Genomic DNA, 20,334 nt, shown 5'->3' on the forward strand with positions numbered 1-20,334 from the left:
AGGATATAATTTCTAGTTGACTGGTCTGCTGATCAACTGTTTGATTTTTTTTTTTGTGTCCTGGGTTGCATTTCCTTTGGCTAGACTTTGGGTTAAGCAACATTTTAGTTATTAGCCAAGAGCTAATATGAGGCTTCTGTGGCTAACAGGCAGTGAAAGCTTATAGGCACCAGTTAGCGTTACAGGTCCTGCTGGCAGTGTGTCTCAGCTACATTAGCCGTGTAGCTACAGGACAAAGCTAAAGACACTCATGGGAAAATTGTGAGTTGGCTGTTCTGTCCTGAATATCAGTTTCAGTGAGGACTGGCGATTATTAATGAGTATTGATGAGGCGATTAGCTTAGCGGGGGTGAACCTGTCACACTTGGTGGAGGCGGCATCACCCCAGGGAGCGTAATAAATGCGGGAGAGACGAAGTAGGACACAGTGGTGTATTAGCTTTAGGGGCTTGTGACTGAGAGCGAGGGAGAGAGAGGGAGGGAGGGAGGCTCGGCGTGGTTGAGTACGAGCGACGTGCCGCTAAACAGACACAGCTAATTACCTCCCACTCTGTCTACATCTCAGATACACACACACACACACATTTCAGAGGTCTATCTCTTGTGCTCTCTCTCTCTCTCTCTCTCTCTCTAACGCAGTAAAAGTGTGTGTGTGAGGGAGAATTTTTTTATTTGTCCCCCCCACCCAAGTCTTCATTCTGTTCTGTCTTCATCCTCCTCTTCGTCCATCTCTCCCTCACTCCCTCTCTCTCTTTCTCTCTCTCTCTTTCGCTCTCTCTCTTTCCCTCTCTCTCTCTCTTTCCCTCTCTCTCTCTTTCCCTCTCTCGCTCGCTCTCGCGCTGTGTGCTGCTGGCTGATGCAGTATTAATGGCTCTCTTGTGCGGTGGGGCCTCTCTGCTCTACCATCTATCACACGCACTCTCTCACACACTCACACACACACACACACACACAAACAATTATGCTCTCTCTCTCTCTCTTTCTCTCTCTCTCTTGCTCCGCTGTGCCCACAGACTGCCTGAAGTGCCATCGACTGAGCGCTGCCTGTTACCGCTCTTCCCAATGTGTGTGTGCGCACTTGTGTGTGTGTGTGTGTGTGTGTGTGTGTGTGTGTGTGTGTGTGTGTGTGTGTGTGTGTGTGTGTGTGTCAGAGCAAGAGAGAGACGGGGCTTTGTCTAGGTTTGTGTGTGTGTGTTTGTGTGTGTGTGTGTAACCTATTGTATTTGGGAGCGGGTGAGAGCCTGAGTGTCCTTTGTGCATTCGGGTCTGCTTTTCTAATTGTGTGTGTGTTTGTGTGTGTGTGTGTGTCAGATCAACAGAAGGCCCACACTGATTTCAGAACATCTGCATAAACATTGTCTTGTTTTTGATGAGCGGAGTGTAAACCCTCATGCACCCACACACGTGCATTTACACACACACACACACATACATACACACACTTTTGTTATTCTCGCTCTTTCCTTTCTTTCGGTCTTCTTTTTTTTTCAGGAAAAGTTTTAGGAATTATCAAAAATACAATTATATAAGCAGATAAAATGTATGAATCTATATATAAAACCTCGAATATATAGACTCAGTAAATAATCTCTCTCTCTCTCTTTTTTCTCTCAGGCCCAGGAACTGGCTGCTGCTCTCTGACGTTCTGAAGCGTTTGAAGATGTCGGCGAGGACTTTCCGCTCCACGTTCTCCCACATTGAGGTGGTGACCATCGCAGAGGCCGAGTTCTACAAGCAGGTGTCGCTCAGCCAGCTGTTCTCCTGCCCGGAGGAGCTGGACGGGTTCCTGCCCGACAGTAAGGAGCTACTGGACCTTGTTGAGATCAGCGCGGAGCTAGTCGCCCTACTCGGATCATCACTCGAGTACCTGGACGACCGGTGGGAGCCGTCTGTCTTTAAGCCACGGTTGTGACACTAAAGGTTCATGGAGACCGAGCGACCGACCGATTGACTCGCACAAGATCTGGAACTGAGAGAGATAACAGCCTGAGAGATAAGAATCCTGTCTTCGGGATTCTGGATTTGGATTCTGCACTACAGATCACGAGTGGAGACGCTGAACATTGAACATTCACTCTGTTCTGGATCTCTCTTCGTGACATCACAATCGTCTCCACGGCTCCCGCATGTTTCTGGAACCGCCTGCAGGAAGTTTTCCTGTAAATCCCTTTGTGACATCATAGCTCCACAGTGTTGCTGGTGATGTTCCAGAACTGATTTTATGACATCACCATGGTGTCGTCTCTCTTCAAAAGGTGCGAAGAAAATGTTGCGGAGTTTCCTCTGTGACATCACAATGGTCTCCTCCGTTCATGTGGTCTTAGCAAACATGCTAGCTAGCTAAATAAAAAAGCTAAAAAAATCAAACGAAACCGAGTGTACATAATGGTGTGAGATGAGCACGGAATCGTGCGAACCTCAGACATGGATTTCCGTCTCCTGGCAGGACGCAGGAACGGACCCACGATTGTAGAGAAGAACTCTTCTGTTCAAGAGATGTTTTATAAGTATATACATATATATAAATACTATACAATTACTGTATTTTAATTTGTGATTATAAATATAAATATATATATATGGATATAAATAGGCTATAAATATAAATATATAAATATATATATATATATATGATTTTTTGTTTTATTCTTTGGTCGGGTGTTTATTTGCTGAGGAGACTAATGTACAGCTGTATCTGCTGCAGTAGTTCAGGATTTTGAAGCTGTTGGTGTTTTGGAGAGTTGTCCGTTAGTCGTGACTTTAACTAGTGCACTTCACGGCTGAGTTACACACTCATCCATCTTCCGTGTTTGCGGGGGGGACTAAGAATTTAATTATTTTTTGTGGTTTGAGTTTTGATTTTTCTGTTCGTTTTTTTTTTCTTTTTAGTTTTGAGTTTTTTTTGAGGGTCCTAACCTGCAAACACGGTTTTGAGCTTTTTTCTCACTTATTTATAATTACAAATTTAAGATATTTTAAAAACCGTGGCTTTTTTTCTGGGGGTAAATATTAAAAATGAAGTGTAAGATACTAATATTAAAGCTTTGTTAGAATAAAGACACTCTCAAAGTTGTAAATAATGAGTCGACGATTTCAGTAACTTTGTTTCTGACTTGTGTGTTTATTGTTTTTGGAGACGTGTCGAAAACTTTGTAACTACATACGCTATCATTTGTATTTATATTTTACAAAAAAAATCCTTTAGATAAATGGCAATAAAAGATCCCCTCCATCTTCTATTACTTGTTGACTTGTCGTTCTTGCAGTTAATGGAGTTTTGAATGCACTACAAAACTGAAAGCACCTATACATCTTATGCATCTTTTTTGTTATTTCAGCCATTTCTCATTTTCTGCAAATAAATGCTCTAAATGACAATATTTTTATTTGGAATTTGGGAGAAATGTTGTCTGTAGTTTATAGAATAAAACAAAGTTTTATTCTACATTTTACTCAAACATAAACCTATAAATAGCAAAATCAGAGAAACTGATTCTAAAACTGAAGTGCTCTCTTCTTTTTTTTAAAGAGCTGTATTTAAACCTTCTAAAACAGATTTGATATTTTACCTTTGTTAATTTGGATGGTAACTACCTTTTCATTGTTTAATTTTCTCTCCCCGTGTTAAATCTGAAATTCCTTGATCTCTTACAGATTACTCGATTATCAAAACTATGGTAGTTGTAAGACGTCCATAACGTGTTTGTATTCATGATTTTTAGTAGAGTATAAAATTGGCCGAGATTGTTGAGAGAAACCTGGCCAGTATCAGGTCCCCTCTCTGCTGGTCCACCTATGCTGAAGATCCATTTCCTGTTTGTGCAGACCCAAACAGGAAATGAGTGCAGAATGGAAGGAAATGAGCGGATAGCCAACGCGGTGTGGAGGAATGATCGCCATTGTTATTGAGAATGAGAACGGCGAAGGTAAAAGCGGCGATAGCAGCTCTTACTGTCTGATAACTGCGATGAAAAGGCGTCTCCTTCATTACGATCCAACACTTTCTACGTCTTTGGTCACGACCTTCTCGTTTTTCACCGCGGCTTTTCTTTGAGATCAGATTGGGATGAATTCTGACTGAGTCTTCAAAATGTTGAGGAATGGGCGGCGAAAATGCAGTTTTGACCAGTATAGGTTATTTTTGATTGAGTTTAATGCTTTAGCTGGTCTACAAACAGGATCATCCTGACCGCCTACGCCAAGAACTGTATAACCAGCTTGCCCAAATAGTTACCCAGCTTAGCAGAGTTGGTCAAGCCAACAAAACCAAACTTAAACTTAATTGAGAACATAGGAGTTTCATAGATGTTTATAAAGCTCTCAAAGATGGTCAACCAGCCTAAGCACCTGATTCTAAGCACCTGAAATAATTCTCTTAATTAGTCTTACTTAGCATTTTTAGCTTATTTTAACCCTTTCAAACCCTGCATCTATTACAATGGACATAATGTATTTTCTTTATTTTTTTATGTTTTGCTCTATATTACACTATTTGAGAGCTGTTGTCCATCAGAAAAGACCATGAGCCAGCCAATGAACAAGTTTAAAAAAAAAAAATGAAACAGTAACTTCCCATTGAAAAACCAAATTGACCTTTTATTTCATAAATTATACCTGCACTGGAAAAACAGTAGTACTAGAGCCATTGAGGAAAAGGAACAGCTAAATTTGGCTATTTTAATGTGATTAAGAACACCTTTTAATCATGTTTATTTCTGATTAGATATGATTTATGAAATAAAAAGGTCATTTTTAATATAATATATTGCATACAGGCTTCCAATGCAATGGAAATGAACGAAAACTAACATTTTAGTTAATTGGATTTATTTGATAAACATATTTTATAGTAGAGTCTTCTTTTCTGTGCATTACAGACAGAAAACAGCTTTCTTAATATATATTTTTTACATCACTGGAGATAATTCAGGTCTGAAAGGGTTACGTCATTAGAACTCAAAACAAGCACAGAAGACAGCAAATTTAATCCAAATTTAGGCCAAACAAATCTGTGATTTTGCTTGATTTAAGTTTCACTTCACTTATTTTCTGCATCGACCACTAGCAATCATCTAAGCATGAGGTGCTACTATAGAGAATGTAAAATATAAAATATATTCTAGTTCGTTTAACTTGTTTTCTTTATAGTTTGGATGAGTTTAGTATTAATCTACAATACAGGACAGTTTAAAATAATGAAAAAATGAACTTAAGATGTGCTCAAACTTTTGACAGGTACTGTATATGTCTTCATAGCTGTGATGCTCAAATTCTTCATATCTTCAACCAAACTTTTATTTTTTACATTAAACATCTGAGGGGAGGCTTCAGGGGAACAGCAGGCTCTTATTAATTGTTCTCGCATTGCTGTCTCACTCCTGAGAGCCGCATTTTATATGGATTATTTTATCTTTTTTTTTTTTTTACCACATGGTCAATCTGCATCGACCACTAGCGAGGCCACTAACAGCACTGGATCAATGAAGGCGTTTCCAGGCAACGGAAAATAAACACCAGCCGCCATGTTGTGCAGAATCCCTACATAATGATTAGAATTCGTCTCTTGTTTTTAAAATTAAAATTATCAAATGGAATCCGAGTCAGAAGAGCTTAATGCTCATTAATACAGCATCACTTAAGGAGTCACTAAACCCTAAACCATATTTTTTTCATTAATAGCTGAAATTTGTTTCTTTAAAGTAATAAAACACTCCAGTTCTGCTTAAAATTTTATAAACATTTCCTAACCTTTAAAAACGCTTTTATTGTGGTAATTTCTGCCTCTGCAGCGCCCTCTCAGGTTCTACTGTTCTATAGGTGAGGATGATTTTTCTGTGTATTTTAGTTCGCAGACACTCAATAAAAATTATGCCACCCTGTTGATGTCCAACCATCTGCTGCTGCAGCTCAACCAAACAGCTTTCACTCCTGCCCCGCCACTAAACCTATACATCACCCATCAAAATTCAGGGGGTTTATTGGCCCTTTAAAAGTGAAGCCACCGCTGGTCTAGTGTCTCTACTGGCTGGTTGCAGTAAGATGTATAGCTCCACCTATACCAATATCTCCATCCCCAATGACCGAAAAGTCTAGTGTCAATTTCCAACAGTTCGTTTTCCTTTTTGATACGTTACATTACTCTCCAACAGAAAGTAGGAAGGTGAAGCTGCACTTTTTTTGGAGCCTTTTTGTGGAATGGGCCGTCTGCATTATCCAACAATTAGCAAGTTCATCATATTATTATATGTATCATATAAAAAAATAAATTCTTAGAAAGTAGATATAGAAACAGAATTTTAAGAATGAAAAGTGACACACATGGTACCATCCACTTTCTCTCTGCTGAGCTCCTGCACAAAATTAAACCGCAGCCTTTACGCTGTTATTGTCTGACGCTTTTTCAATTTAGTACGCTAATGCTGCAAACTGATAATCAGTCACTGTTTAAACTGGTTAAACTAGAGTTTGTGTGTGTTTATTATATTAAAGGTGAGGTGCTAGACTAGTACTGTCTGTGTGTTTATTATTATATTAAAGGTGAGGTGCTAGACTAGTACTGTCTGTGTGTTTATTATATAAAAGGTGAGGTGCAAGACTAGTACTGCCTGTGTGTTTATTATTATTATATTAAAGGTGAGGTGCTAGACTAGTACTGTCTGTGTATATTATATTAAAGGTGAGGTGCTAGACTAGTACTGTCTGTGTGTTTATTATATTAAAGGTGAGGTGCAAGACTAGTACTGTCTGTGGCTGTATTCGGAATGGCATACTACTATACTGCGTACTGCATACTGCACTAGTATGTACTGCATACTACACACTGCCCAGTATGTAGTATTCGGTACTGCAACACTTTTGATTGTAGTACCCTACATGGCCCCATGACACACCAGTCAGTCCTCTGTAGTGCTCCGAATTCCTCACCCTGAGTTGTAAACAGAAACAACCCAAGAAAGTTCCAGTTATATTTAAATACGTTTTCCTATTTATTTTAGTAGATTACTATTTTCATCTATGTAAGTACCATCAAGAAGAAAACATTTAAACAAACTCTTATTCATATTTACACAATCTCAACTATAAAAGAAATGAGACACGTTGCACAAGTGAAACAATTTTATTAATTTGTATTCAAATCATTCCCTTATTTAAAAGAAAAATATGTAGTAAAACTGAGGGAATTATTTATTAAATCAAAAGAACGATTTTTTAAACAAAGGTAATTATTTATTAAATTAACAGAACGATTTATTGGAATTATTTATTAAATAAAGAGAACGATTTATTAAAACTGAGGGAATTATTTATTAAATCAACAGAACAATTTTTTAAACTAAGGTAATTATTTATTAAATTAACAGAACGATTTATTGGAATTATTTATTAAATAAAGAGAACGATTTATTAAAACTGAGGGAATTATTTATTAAATCAACAGAACAATTTTTTAAACTAAGGTAATTATTTATTAAATTAACAGAACGATTTATTGGAATTATTTATTAAATAAAGAGAACGATTTATTAAAACTGAGGGAATTATTTATTAAATCAACAGAACGATTTTTTAAACAAAGGTAATTATTTATTAAATTAACAGAACGATTTATTGGAATTATTTATTAAATAAAGAGAACGATTTATTAAAACAGAGGGAATTATTTATTAAAGTAACAGAGTAATTTATTAAAACTGATGGACTTATTTATTAAAATAACAATCATTTATTAAAACTGAGGGAATTATGTATTAAAGTAACATAATAATTTATTAAAACTGAGGGAATTATTTATTAAAGTAACAGAGTAATTTATTAAAACTCAGGGAATTATTTATTAAAATAACAGAATAATTTATTAAAACTGAGGGAATTATTTATTAAAATAACAGAATAATTTTTTAAACTGTATGTTGCTGCACACTGCGGAGGGTCCCGGCCGCGGAGAGCGCTCGGCGCGGCAGCGGAGGGTCCCGGCCGCGGAGAACGCGCGGCCGCGGCGGAGAGTGCTCGGCCGCGGCAGCGGAGGGTCACGGCCGCGGAGAGCGCGCGGCCGCGGCAGCGGAGGGGCTCGACAGCGGTGAGCCGATACTTTCCAAAATAATTCCCTTAATTTAAAAATATATATATCCATAATTTGAAAATCTCTCGCACTCGCCACCATCTTGTTTTTTTCTGAAGCGAGCTGGAGGAGCCAGCCGCAATGCATGTTGGGATGCAGTACACCACGAAGACAGCTCTCCATGCACACTGCGAAATCGGAGCGCAGTAGTACACCATCCGGGTACCTGTAGTGCACTACAGATTCTCAGTTTGGTCGCATACTGCGTACTGCATACTAGCTTTAGGCAGATTTAGTACGCGAGTAGTATGTAGTATGCCATTTCGAATACAGCCTGTGTGTTTATTATTATATTAAAGGTGAGGTGCTAGACTAGTACTGTCTGTGTATATTATATTAAAGGTGAGGTGCTAGACTAGTACTGTGTGTTTATTATTATATTAAAGGTGAGGTGCTAGACTAGTACTGGCTGTGTGTTTATTATTATATTAAAGGTGAGGTGCTAGACTAGTACTGTCTGTGTGCTTATTATATTAAATGTGAGGTGCTAGACCAGTAATGTCTGTGTGTTTATTATTATATTAAAGGTGAGTTTCTAGACTAGTACTGTCTGTGTGTTTATTATTATATTAAAGGTGAGGTGCTAGACTAGTACTGTCTGTGTGTTTATTATTATATTAAAGGTGAGGTGCTAGACTAGTACTGTCTGTGTTTATTATTATTATTATTATTATTATTATTATTATTATTATTATTATTATTATTATTATTATTATTATTATTATATTAAAGGTGAGGTGCTGGACTAGTAATGTCTGTGTGTTTATTATATTAAAGGTGAGGTGCTAGACTAGTACTGTCTGTGTGTATATTATATTAAAGGTGAGGTGCTAGATTAGTACTGTCTGTGTTTATTATTATTATATTAAAGGTGAGGTTCTAGACTAGTACTGTCTGTGTGTTTATTAATATTAAAGGTGAGGTGCTAGACTAGTACTGTCTGTGTGTTTATTAATATTAAAGTTGGGGTGCTAGACTAGTACTGTCTGTGTTTATTATTATTATAATTATTATTATGTTACAGGTGAGGTGCTAGACTAGTAATGTCTGTGTGTTTATTATATTAAAGGTGAGGTGCTAGATTAGTACTGTCTGTGTTTATTATTATTATTATATTAAAGGTGAGGTGCTAGACTAGTACTGTCTGTGTGTTTATTATATTAAAGGTGAGGTGCTAGATTAGTACTGTCTGTGTTTATTATTATTATTATATTAAAGGTGAGGTTCTAGACTAGTACTGTCTGTGTGTTTATTAATATTAAAGGTGAGGTGCTAGACTAGTACTGTCTGTGTTTATTATTATTATTATATTAAAGGTGAGGTTCTAGACTAGTACTGTCTGTGTGTTTATTAATATTAAAGGTGAGGTGCTAGACTAGTACTGTCTGTGTGTGTTTATTATATTAAAGGTGAGGTGCTAGACTGGTACTGTCTGTGTGTTTATTATATTAAAGGTGAGGTGCTAGACTAGTACTGTCTGTGTGTTTATTATATTAAAGGTGAGGTGCTAGACTAGTACTGACTATGTGTTTATTATTAGTATATTAAAGGTGAGGTGCTAGACTAAGTACTGTCTGTGTGTTTGTTATATTAAAGTTGGGGTGCTAGACTAGTACTGTCTGTGTGTTTGTTATATTAAAGTTGGGGTGCTAGACTAGTACTGTCTGTGTTTATTATTATTATTATTATTATTATTATTATTATTATTATTATTATTATTATGTTACAGGTGAGGTGCTAGACTAGTAATGTCTGTGTGTTTATTATATTAAAGGTGAGGTGCTAGACTAGTACTGTCTGTGTGTTTATTATATTAAAGGTGAGGTGCTAGATTAGTACTGTCTGTGTTTATTATTATTATTATTATATTAAAGGTGAGGTTCTAGACTAGTACTGTCTGTGTGTTTATTAATATTAAAGGTGAGGTGCTAGACTAGTACTGTCCGTGTGTTTATTATATTAAAGTTGGGGTGCTAGACTAGTACTGTCTGTGTTTATTATTATTATTATTATATTAAAGGTGAGGTTCTAGACTAGTACTGTCTGTGTGTTTATTAATATTAAAGGTGAGGTGCTAGACTAGTACTGTCTGTGTGTGTTTATTATATTAAAGGTGAGGTGCTAGACTGGTACTGTCTGTGTGTTTATTATATTAAAGTTGGGGTGCTAGACTAGTACTGTCTGTGTGTTTATTATATTAAAGGTGAGGTGCTAGACTAGTACTGTCTGTGTGTTTATTATATTAAAGGTGAGGTGCTAGACTAGTACTGACTATGTGTTTATTATTAGTATATTAAAGGTGAGGTGCTAGACTAAGTACTGTCTGTGTGTTTGTTATATTAAAGTTGGGGTGCTAGACTAGTACTGTCTGTGTGTTTGTTATATTAAAGTTGGGGTGCTAGACTAGTACTGTCTGTGTGTTTATTATATTAAAGGTGAGGTGCTAGACTAGTTCTGTCTGTGTGTTAATTATTATATTAAAGGTGAGGTGCTAGAGTAGTACTGTCTGTGTGTTTGTTATATTAAAGTTGGGGTGCTAGACTAGTACTGTCTGTGTGTTTATTATATTAAAGGTGAGGTGCTAGACTAGTAATGTCTGTGTGTTTATTATATTAAAGGTGAGGTGCTAGACTAGTACTGACTATGTGTTTATTATTAGTATATTAAAGGTGAGGTGCTAGACTAGTACTGTCTGTGTGTTTATTATATTAAAGGTGAGGTGCTAGACTAGTACTGACTATGTGTTTATTATTAGTATATTAAAGGTGAGGTGCTAGACTAGTACTGTCTGTGTTTTTAATGTATTGTGTGATGATCTGCTGAACCCTGCTCTTCATGCAGTGTCTATAGGGGAGAAATACTGGCTTCTAATTAAAAAACAATTAAATTACATTAGGCCTGGTAATTACACCCCCTCCCCTCCCCACCGGCCCACGCCACCCAACACACACCCACTCAGATCCCGTGTTGTGATGCTAATCCGCTCTTTATCTATTAGCCGTGACATTGAGGACACTCGAGAGAGCGAGAGAGGAAGAATGAGAAAGAGAGAGACAGAGAGAGAGAAGGAAAGAAAGAGAGGGATAGAATTGAGAGAGTGAGAGCCGGTTTCTCTGTTTGTGTGTGTGTGTGTGTGTGTGTGCGCTGGTCATGTCCGTGTTGGGTTCAGGCCGGTTGAATCTCTCTGGTCCGGATTAGCCCCCTCCTTCCTCCTAAACTAATTAATTGTGCAGAGGCTCACTGGGGGGATGGAGGGGTCCAAGAGAAAGAGGCTTTACACACACACGCACACACACACACACACATATATATACACACTCACGCAGCGCTGCTGAGAATAAAGCAGGGACACTACTGTGTAATACAGAGCAGAGACGGGTGTGCTGGATTAGGAGAGAGAGACATTAATATATCGTCCATATATGGCAACTTTACAGGAGAACCAAAAATCCAGGGGCTTAGTGGTTAGCATTAAATTCACCTCCCAGAACTGGGGTCTTGGGTTCAAGTCCCTATCTGGGTGAAGTTTCAATGCTCTCCCTGTGTCTGTGTGGGTTTCCTCAGGGGACTCTGGTTTCCTCCCACAGTCCAAAAACTTGGAGAATAGGTAAATCGGAAAAATTAAAATGATCTAGTTTGTATGTGTGTAAGTGTATGGTATGTATGTGTATTGTATAAGACTGTGTGTGTATAAAAATGTAGGTATGACTATGTAAAGATATGGATTGGCACTCTGTCCTGGTGGACGGTTGTTTCTGGTTAAGAGTACGCTGTGCGCTATTGGCTGCTGCATCTCACCGGTGTGTGGATAAGTGCTGAGTATAAATAGTTGTGTGTAAAATGTAAAGTGTCCCTGGGTTTCTAGAAAGGTGCTATACAAGTTGAACTTCATTCATTCAAACTTTTAATGGAAGTCAATGTAAAAATATTTAAATCTGAGTCATTTTTCGAGCATGTTTATCAGTCCATCATGAAATTGGGATACATATGAAATATGTATTTTTTTAAATCTCAGTAATAGTGCTGAGTGGTATCGCCAAAAATGCACATAATTTCACAGTATAATTTATAGTATTTTTATTTATTTATTTATTTTTTACTATTTACTATACTATTTTTTACTTTTTTCCCCAATTTACACAACCAAAAACACAACCCATCCCCCTATCACTAGTGATGCACAACACCAGGAGGGTTAGGAAGACTAGCACACGCCTCCTCCGACACGTGTAAAGTCAGACTCCGCCTCTTTTTGAACTGCTGCTGGTGCTGTAGCATTGCTGAGTAGCATCACAGCGCTAACACTCGGAGGAAAGAGCAGGACTCGGTTCTGATACATCAGCTCACAGACTCAGCCTTGTGCTGATCCACATCACCCTAGGAGTGATAAGGGGAAAGAGAGAGCGCCATCTACTGTACTGTACCCACCCAGAGAGAGCAAGACCAACTGTGCTCTCTCGGGGCTCCGGCAGCTAATGGCAAGCTGCATGAACAGGATTCGAACCAACACTCGGAGACCCAAGTATACTGTATTATACAGTATACTTTAGGCATGCCCGGTGTGTGTGCATATATGTGTGTGTGTAAGAGAAAGACTGAGTGAATCCAGATGTTGTTGCTTTTGCCTCACACGAGGCTGCAGGTCCCCAAGGCCTTCACCTGTCAGATCCACGTCACAGCCCATCTCACACACACACACACACACACACACACACACACAGCGATATGAGCTGTGGGAGTGGGCGGGGTGGGCAGGATCAGGTGGGATTTGTTGCCGCTGTGCGTTTACGGACACACACACACACACACACACACAAAGAGACACGCGTGCGAGTCGCAGCTCGTGTAGGAGTTGCACTCTCCAGTAGGTAACACTGATCCAGCCATCTGTTAGTGCAATCAGAGCCTGGCAGCACACACACACACACATGCATGCACACACACACACACACACACACACACACACACACATGGTGGCGGTAGCCAAAGCTTTAAGGGCTTGTGCGGCGGCGAGCTGGAACAGGGACCCTGGCGCTGTGCCAGAGAGAGAGCGAGGGAGTGAGAGAGCAAAAAAGCGAGGGAGTGAGAGAGCGAGAGAGCGAGGGATAGAGAGAGAGAGAGTAAGGAGAGAAAGAGAACAACACACTCACACACACACACACACTGCATGGGGTCGAGTTGCAGGAAGCTCTTTGCACGCAGCGGCGCCTCCAGCAGCCGTTATCAATCAGGGTGATCACACACACACACACACACACACACTAACACAAGCATGCCAACTCCTTCTCCTTTCTGTCGCGCACACACACACACACACACAATTCTTATCCACCATCACACGATAATAACCAGCACGGGGAAGATTAAGCAGTATAGAGTCTTCCTTCAAAACCCAAGAAGGAGAACACAGCACCACTATAGAGCTCAACATGCTTGCAGGAGAACAATAAAGCCCAGTCCCATTTCTTCTTTTTCACTCCTACCCCTGGTTTTCCAATGTAACTCTTCCTTTCGGAACAGAGTTAACTTCAAGAGGAAGGGGTGAAATCCTAAACTTGAAGCGTTAAAGTTCAGAAACCTAACTGCTGTTGGTTAAGTAACTAGTTTACTTTAGGGCGTATTTAATCGTATATCTTCAGAAAGGTAGTAGGTATTATCATCCAGTACTTAATTGCTTTATTGTGAAGAATGTGCTGAAATCAGCTTTTATTAACTTTTATTTTGTTTTTCTGTTCCACCTTAAATGCTGCAGCCTCTCCCATCTGTTGCATCATTTAAGGTGGAACTGGAAAGTTAAGTTAGCTTGCTAACTAGCTGCTGAGATGAACTACTACTAAGATATTTCTTATGCATGTTATAAAGAAAATGACCATAAAACATTGAATCTACACATTAAACGAAAATATGGTAATTTTGCTAACATTGCTAACTGCGAGTTTCTTTGGTTGCTTGTGCTGTCATCTTAAAAAAAGATTTCTCATAGCTCTCTGTTTTGAGTAAGTAAGAAAGTTGTGCTGTCTGAGAATATCGGACAGTGATGCATGGATGAGGAATTACTGGTGTGGATTTGGATGTGATGGCACTTTTGGATTGTTTCTGTAATTTTCTTGTGGGAGGAGTGAAATGAATACTGACAAAACCACTGCACTGGTAATGCGTCCAGTTGCCTAAGTGAATCTGAAAGCGAAGCAGCAAGTGTATCTCCAATCCAAGGTTGTACACAGTCCCTGTTATGGGCAGGGTCTAATTTCGCTTTTTTTAACTGAAAGCAGAATCATTTCTGTGGAGAAGAATATGGATAAAATATTGTGTTTAATGGTATCAGTTTGCTGAAACCCACCATCCCTGCTAAACCTAATAATATATTAATTCTAAAAACCGGGGTGTCGGTTGCTTTTAGCGGGAGTTCCTCTTCTTCTGCCACGTCACACGTCTTTACATACTTACGTCACACTTACAGCCTCTAAAAGAGAATCCAGCACAGTTTTACTAAACGCGAGCGGCTGGTGGAGCAATGGAGACTTCAGAAGAGGAAACTCAGAGCTCAGTAGCTCATTCACCCATAGTAAAACCAAAGAAATGAAGGAGTGAAGTTTCTGACTGAGTGCTCTCTCTCTCTCTCTTTCTCTCTCTCTCTCTCTCTGACTGAACATAATCTGGATTGGATTTATCCGCTCTAAAAGGAGACCGAAACACACCCGCCCAGTTTAAAATGATTCCACCGCATGCTCGGTGCAATTACCCATACTCACCAGAGAGGCACTAAATCCCCCAAATCTCAAAACTTACAGACTTCAGCTTTGCATTGGTTCTGCTAAAAGATATTGAAACCAATGCTTTCCGTTTCCGGCTTAACTATGAGGCACTTTAAAATAACAGCACTGGAACGGTAAAGCATGGTCTTCCTGTAGCTGTAGCTAAAACATCACCCCTAGAGCTCAACATGCTTTGAGGAGAACACTAACTGCTGATTCTGTAAAAGCAGCTAAAAGATACAGGTGCTAATAAATAGCGTAATTTAGTTACGTGATGGGCAGGGTCTATTTGCGCTTTCTCCAAATTGCATTGGTTCCGCTAAAAGATGTTGAAACCGATGCTCTCGCGCCGTTTTTTGTTTTTTGCTTCACTTTGAGGTCTGACTGCTTTGTCTCCAGACAGCGCTGAGCGCAAGTGGGAATCAAGGCTGAGTCGTATCCTCGCGAGCTGGCAGCTTTTGTAAGCAGGCGCTCGTTCCTGTGTGTGTGTGTGTGTATGTGTGTGTGTGTGTGTGTGTGTGTGTGTGTGTGTGTGTGTCGGGGGCGGCAGCCTCGAGACTGCGTCTATAAACACTTTCATGCGTCTCGCTGTGAGAAGCCTCTGGCAGCGACTCTCCTAGCGTGCGCGAGAGCGAGAGAGCAAGCGAGAGGAGAGAGAGAGAAAAACGAGTGTGCGGGGGAACGAGAGTGCAGGGAGGGAGGGAGAGCGAGGAAGGAGAGAAAGACAGACGAGGGGGGCAGGAGCACGAGCTCTGAATACACAAATGGCTCGCCTCTGCCCGTCCTCGCCTTCTTGAGAGGCGCGAGAGCGACGTGGGAAGAGCGAGTGTCTTCTCTTTGCACCCCCCACCTTTTTTCCACACATAGCACGCTCTAATCCTATTGGATGCACCTAGAACTAGAGCACCAATAGCTTTAACCTGAAGCAGGACCCTGACTCTGACCCCCGGTCCTGACCGCTGACCTGTCCTCCCCAGGGGACAGCGAGACAGCTGACAGCCTCTCTCTGAGAAATCCTACAACAAAGACTCTCGCTCATGTCTCGCTTTAAGCGCTTGTATGTCCACAACTCTTCACCTCCAAAAGTATTAGGACATACCTTTAACCTCAATGCTAATGGAGCAGCTGCACATGAGCCCATGGTAGCCTAAAGCTGCTTAGGATTGAGCTTAAGGTAGGACTTCTTTGGCCTGATGAGGAAATAGTACGACTACCTTTGGTACGCGTTTGAGCAGCACTAATCATCATTTAGGGCTACACGATATATTGTTTAAGCATCGTCAGCGCGATGTGCGCATGTCACTTCAATCAAAGGCAATTCAATCAAACAGGTCATAGTGCAATGTTTTGATTCTTGCCACAAGAAGTAGATACACAGCGCTGTCTCTGTGTCTGTGTGAGTGACAGGCTGCTGCTTTCTAAGAAGCGCGAGGGGAAGGGGGCCTCCATCCACATGGTTGGGCACGTGCTTGTAAACGTGAGCATGTGTGGAAAGCTGTGCACCTCAGTCCAGCACAGTTTTGCATATTTGCAGATATTTCCAGCTACAGTTGAATTCACGTTTTTAATCCCAGAAAAACAAACACTCTTATTTACCTTTTAATGAGCCATTTAAATGACTGATTAAAGGGCTGATTACTGTTGTTTTGCTGTTTTCCTCAGGTTTTGAGAGCTCGGCACTGACTCTGCTTTTGATTGGTCCGGACGCGATACAGCACGCGGGTGAGGCTGGAGACATCACTGGCCCTGCATTGTTTAATACTGTGATAACTATCGCAAGAAAAAAACGTTTGCAGTTAAACTTTTTTTAAGTCGAAAGATTCTAGAAGAAGAGAAAGATCATAAAAGCAGGTGTCTCAAAACTTTTGGACGGAACTTTTTTAGGGACAACCAGGCCAATCGGCTTCTACCCCGAATATAGGTGAATAGGCCTTCAACCCACATATAAACACACAAACAAACATGCATGTTTGTATTCCTGTCTTTGTGAGGTGAACCAACAAATCTGAAAAGTGAGCTTTTTGGCCTTTTCTTCTATTTAAATAAAGTCAATCTTGCAAAAGGTTTTCCCCCGATAGAGAGCTACTAAATGTACCCACACTGGCAAAAACAGGGGTATGTGGTCTTTATAAAGCGCTAAATACACACACACTCACACACTGAGGAGGTGCATGTAAATCAGGTTGCAGTAATGGAATTACAGGGCTCGGTTTAGCAGTCGATGTAACCAGCTTAGCATATGGAGCTCTGCATTTTTAGAACTTATTTATCATCCCTTATATAACCTGCCTAACTCCTATAGACCTGACTTTACACAGTGAGGACTCAAATTTAATGTGCAGAAATCACCAGCTTCATTGAAACAGTCCAGATCACAGAAGATGTTTGTAACTTTCTTGAAGGAAAAAGTTTATTATATCATAAAAACGGTCAGTGTTGCAAAATATACAGCTGACTGAAATCATACCTACAGCAGTTTAGATCCACCATTTTTTGCTGAGTTTAGAACGAATAAAACTAGGTCTTTGTCTGTCTATCTGTTTGCTCCCTAATTTGCAAGACCAATTACCCAGTTTCCATTCATATGTGCTATAGTCATGCCTCTGAATCTAGGACGATTAAGGCTAGCATGATTAAGGCTAGCACAGGCTTACTATGATACATGTGAAGTCAGCATGCTTGGAGGAAAGCACAGTGCCCCAGCTCTGAAACATCAGCTAACAGGCACCTGTGTTAACCAACAGGAATGACTCGTAGTTGCATTACATTTCCCAGGAGGTGAGCGTCAAGTGACAGCATAGGTTCAACGTAGAAGTATGAATTGGGCTTTAGTCCCTGAGACCAGCCACTAATTATAACCATTATGGGTCACAATAAGCTTGAAGGATATTTTGCCAATTTAAGAATTCCTTACTATGCAAAAGTGAACTGTAAGACAACACAGATAGTCCCTACAATTCCCTAATAAAAAGTGAATCAGATTATCATTTTTACTCTGTTGAACCTACGCTGTAGTCTATGAGCGTAGCCTGTGAGAGTACGCTACTCAACGTTTATACTTCTGGATGCACGTGTCCAGGACTCTGAGTTGCTCTACACTTTAAACCACTAAGGAGGGAAAGAGAAAAAAAGGCCCGACAGACCAAGTTGCGCAACGCATAGTTACATTTCTGGAGAGGTCCGGCTACATCGTAGGATATGGCGTAGGCATAAGCTACAATGTAGGTTTGATGCAGAAGTGTAAATTGGCCGTAATTCCAGTACTAACCTTAAGCTATACAATTGTTTTTTTTAAGAAAAAAACAGTTTAAATCGTTTAAGTGATGTCTATCGATTATCTATCCTCCTTGTGACCAGAGATGTGATACTACCACCATCAGATCGCATCATCCAGATACAACTGCCTTCGCTTGCTGTAGAAAACGACGCCGGGAAGCTGTTGGGCAAGGTTTCCCTGATCTGGGCAGAGGCTAAAGAGGCTCTGTCGATTTGCTAATTTCGTTCCGCTGGATCTGATCTCCCCTCCCACTCCTCCCCTCACCCCCCCGGCTCTCGCCGCCCTCCTCCTCCTTCCTCCCCCAGGAAGCCTTGCGCTGCCGCCGCTCCCGGAGGGCAATTTTTCATCGTCTTGCCTGAGCAGCGCAGCTTAACTGCAGGCTCCTGACTCGCTCGCTTTCACTCTCTCTCTCCCTCTTTCCTTTTCTCTCGCTCTCGCGCTGCTTTCTTTCTCTCTCGCCCTCTCTCTCTCACACATACACATACACACACAGCACTCGCTCCTATTTTCCCCTTTCTCGCTCCGCATACAGAATGTTTGCATTATGGGCTATTCCGGTGGCGTGGGCAAAGAGCCTGGAGGGCTGTGTGTGCCGGGTGGGGGAGGGGGTGCTGGATTTAGACTGGGGCAGTGAGGGGGTTGTGCCGGATTTAAGAGAGAGGTGTGGAGGGTGGCATTCTGGATTTGGAAGGCTCTGCTTGCGCCGGGGGTGCACTGCACTTTGATGCCAAGATAACGCCGTTCCCGGCCAGAACAACGACCGCATGAGAGAAAAGAGAGGGTCTTAATTTCAGGGGTTCTGGGCCGACTGCACCTGAAGGTCAGAAACTCGATGGCTCTCCACGGCAGGCGGGTCTTTTTTATAAGCTGCCGCCTTCCAGCGATGATCGGAACCCATCGGATTCTACTGGATCCGCACTTGGCAAAACCCAGAATAACTGGAATGGAGGCCGGGGAGACGGCGAGGCGGCGGGAGCTGGCGGGGGAGGGCTGTGTGCTGCATGCTTGGCAGTAAATTCGCAAGCTGACACGAATCCACGAAGGGCCAATCCCTCTGGAAACTCCCGCAGCGGCAGTACACGCCTCCCACACACACGCACACACATTCCTTCCCCTGCTCCACTCAAAGGCCTTTTGCGCTGCAGCTCAGCGGGAACTCTGGAAAAGCACCGGATTCTACAATGTGTTGACTTTAACTATTCCAGAACTCAAGAATTCCTGAATGTCTTGGCTTGAACTCTTCCAGAATTTAGGAACTTCTCAATGTGTTGCCTTCCACGATTCCAGAGTTTAGTAATTCTTTAACTTGTTTAGTAGCGCTATTCTAGGAAGTGAGAAACTCTATACCTTGTTGACCTTATTTACTCAAACGACACTGTTCCAGAACTCTTGAAAGTCCTTGAATCCCTCTAGAACGTACATACACTATTCTAGAATTTGGGAATTTTAGAACCGGTTTCGCTTGCATCCTTCTAATGTATTGTCCATATTCCAAACCTTAAATTCTAGAAATTGGAGCATACTGACGGACAGTTTTCGAGAACTCTAAAATTCTATTCTTGAAATTGTTTAGTAGTGCTATTCTGGGAAGAGAGAAATTCTATACCTTGTTGACCTTATTTACTCAACTGACACTGTTCCAGAACTCTTGAAAGTTCTTGAATCCCTCTAGAACCTACATACACTATTCTAGAACTTGGGAATTCTAGAACCTATTTGCTTGTATGCTTTTAGAATGTACTGTCCCTATTCCAAACCTTAAATTCTAGAAACTGGAGTTTACTGACCAACGGTTTTCAAGAGCTCTGAAATTCTAGAATCTTTTTGCTCCGCTTCTTATAGAACTTACTAAAACTTAGTATTGCAGAACTTTTGAATTCTAGAATTGGTTCTCTTGCACCCTTCTACATATTATGGAAAGACACTATGGGAAAATTTGAGAATTCTTTAACCTGATCACTTGAATCCTACTTCTGGTCAGAATTTTGGAATTCTAGAGAATGTTCACTTAAATTCTTCTAGAATTCATGGACACACTAGAGTTCTAGAATCTGTTCACTCGAATGCTTCCAGAACTTAGGCACATCCACACCATTTCAAAAAATGGGAATTCCAAAAACCTTTTCACTCCTTTATTGACACAATATTCTAGATTTTGACAATTGTAAAACCTGTACATATAAA

The 20,334-nt window shown here is 40.6% G+C and overlaps 1 protein-coding gene across 2 annotated transcripts in view; it reads left to right on the forward strand.

The window, feature by feature from the left end:
- bcor (BCL6 corepressor) overlaps positions 1 to 3,236 on the forward strand; it is a 54,268-nt gene extending 51,032 nt beyond the window's left edge. For both annotated transcript variants that reach the window (XM_022665429.2, XM_049471092.1), the window contains one exon: positions 1,614 to 3,236. In XM_022665429.2, the coding sequence (XP_022521150.2) occupies positions 1,614 to 1,911 (298 nt within the window). In that variant the 3' untranslated portion in view covers positions 1,912 to 3,236. The remainder of the gene's footprint in view (positions 1 to 1,613) is intronic.
- The last annotated feature ends 17,098 nt before the right edge of the window (positions 3,237 to 20,334 follow it).

Source organism: Astyanax mexicanus, chromosome 23 (genome assembly GCF_023375975.1).
Source record: "Astyanax mexicanus isolate ESR-SI-001 chromosome 23, AstMex3_surface, whole genome shotgun sequence".
In the NCBI taxonomy this organism is placed as follows: Eukaryota; Metazoa; Chordata; class Actinopteri; order Characiformes; family Acestrorhamphidae; genus Astyanax; species Astyanax mexicanus.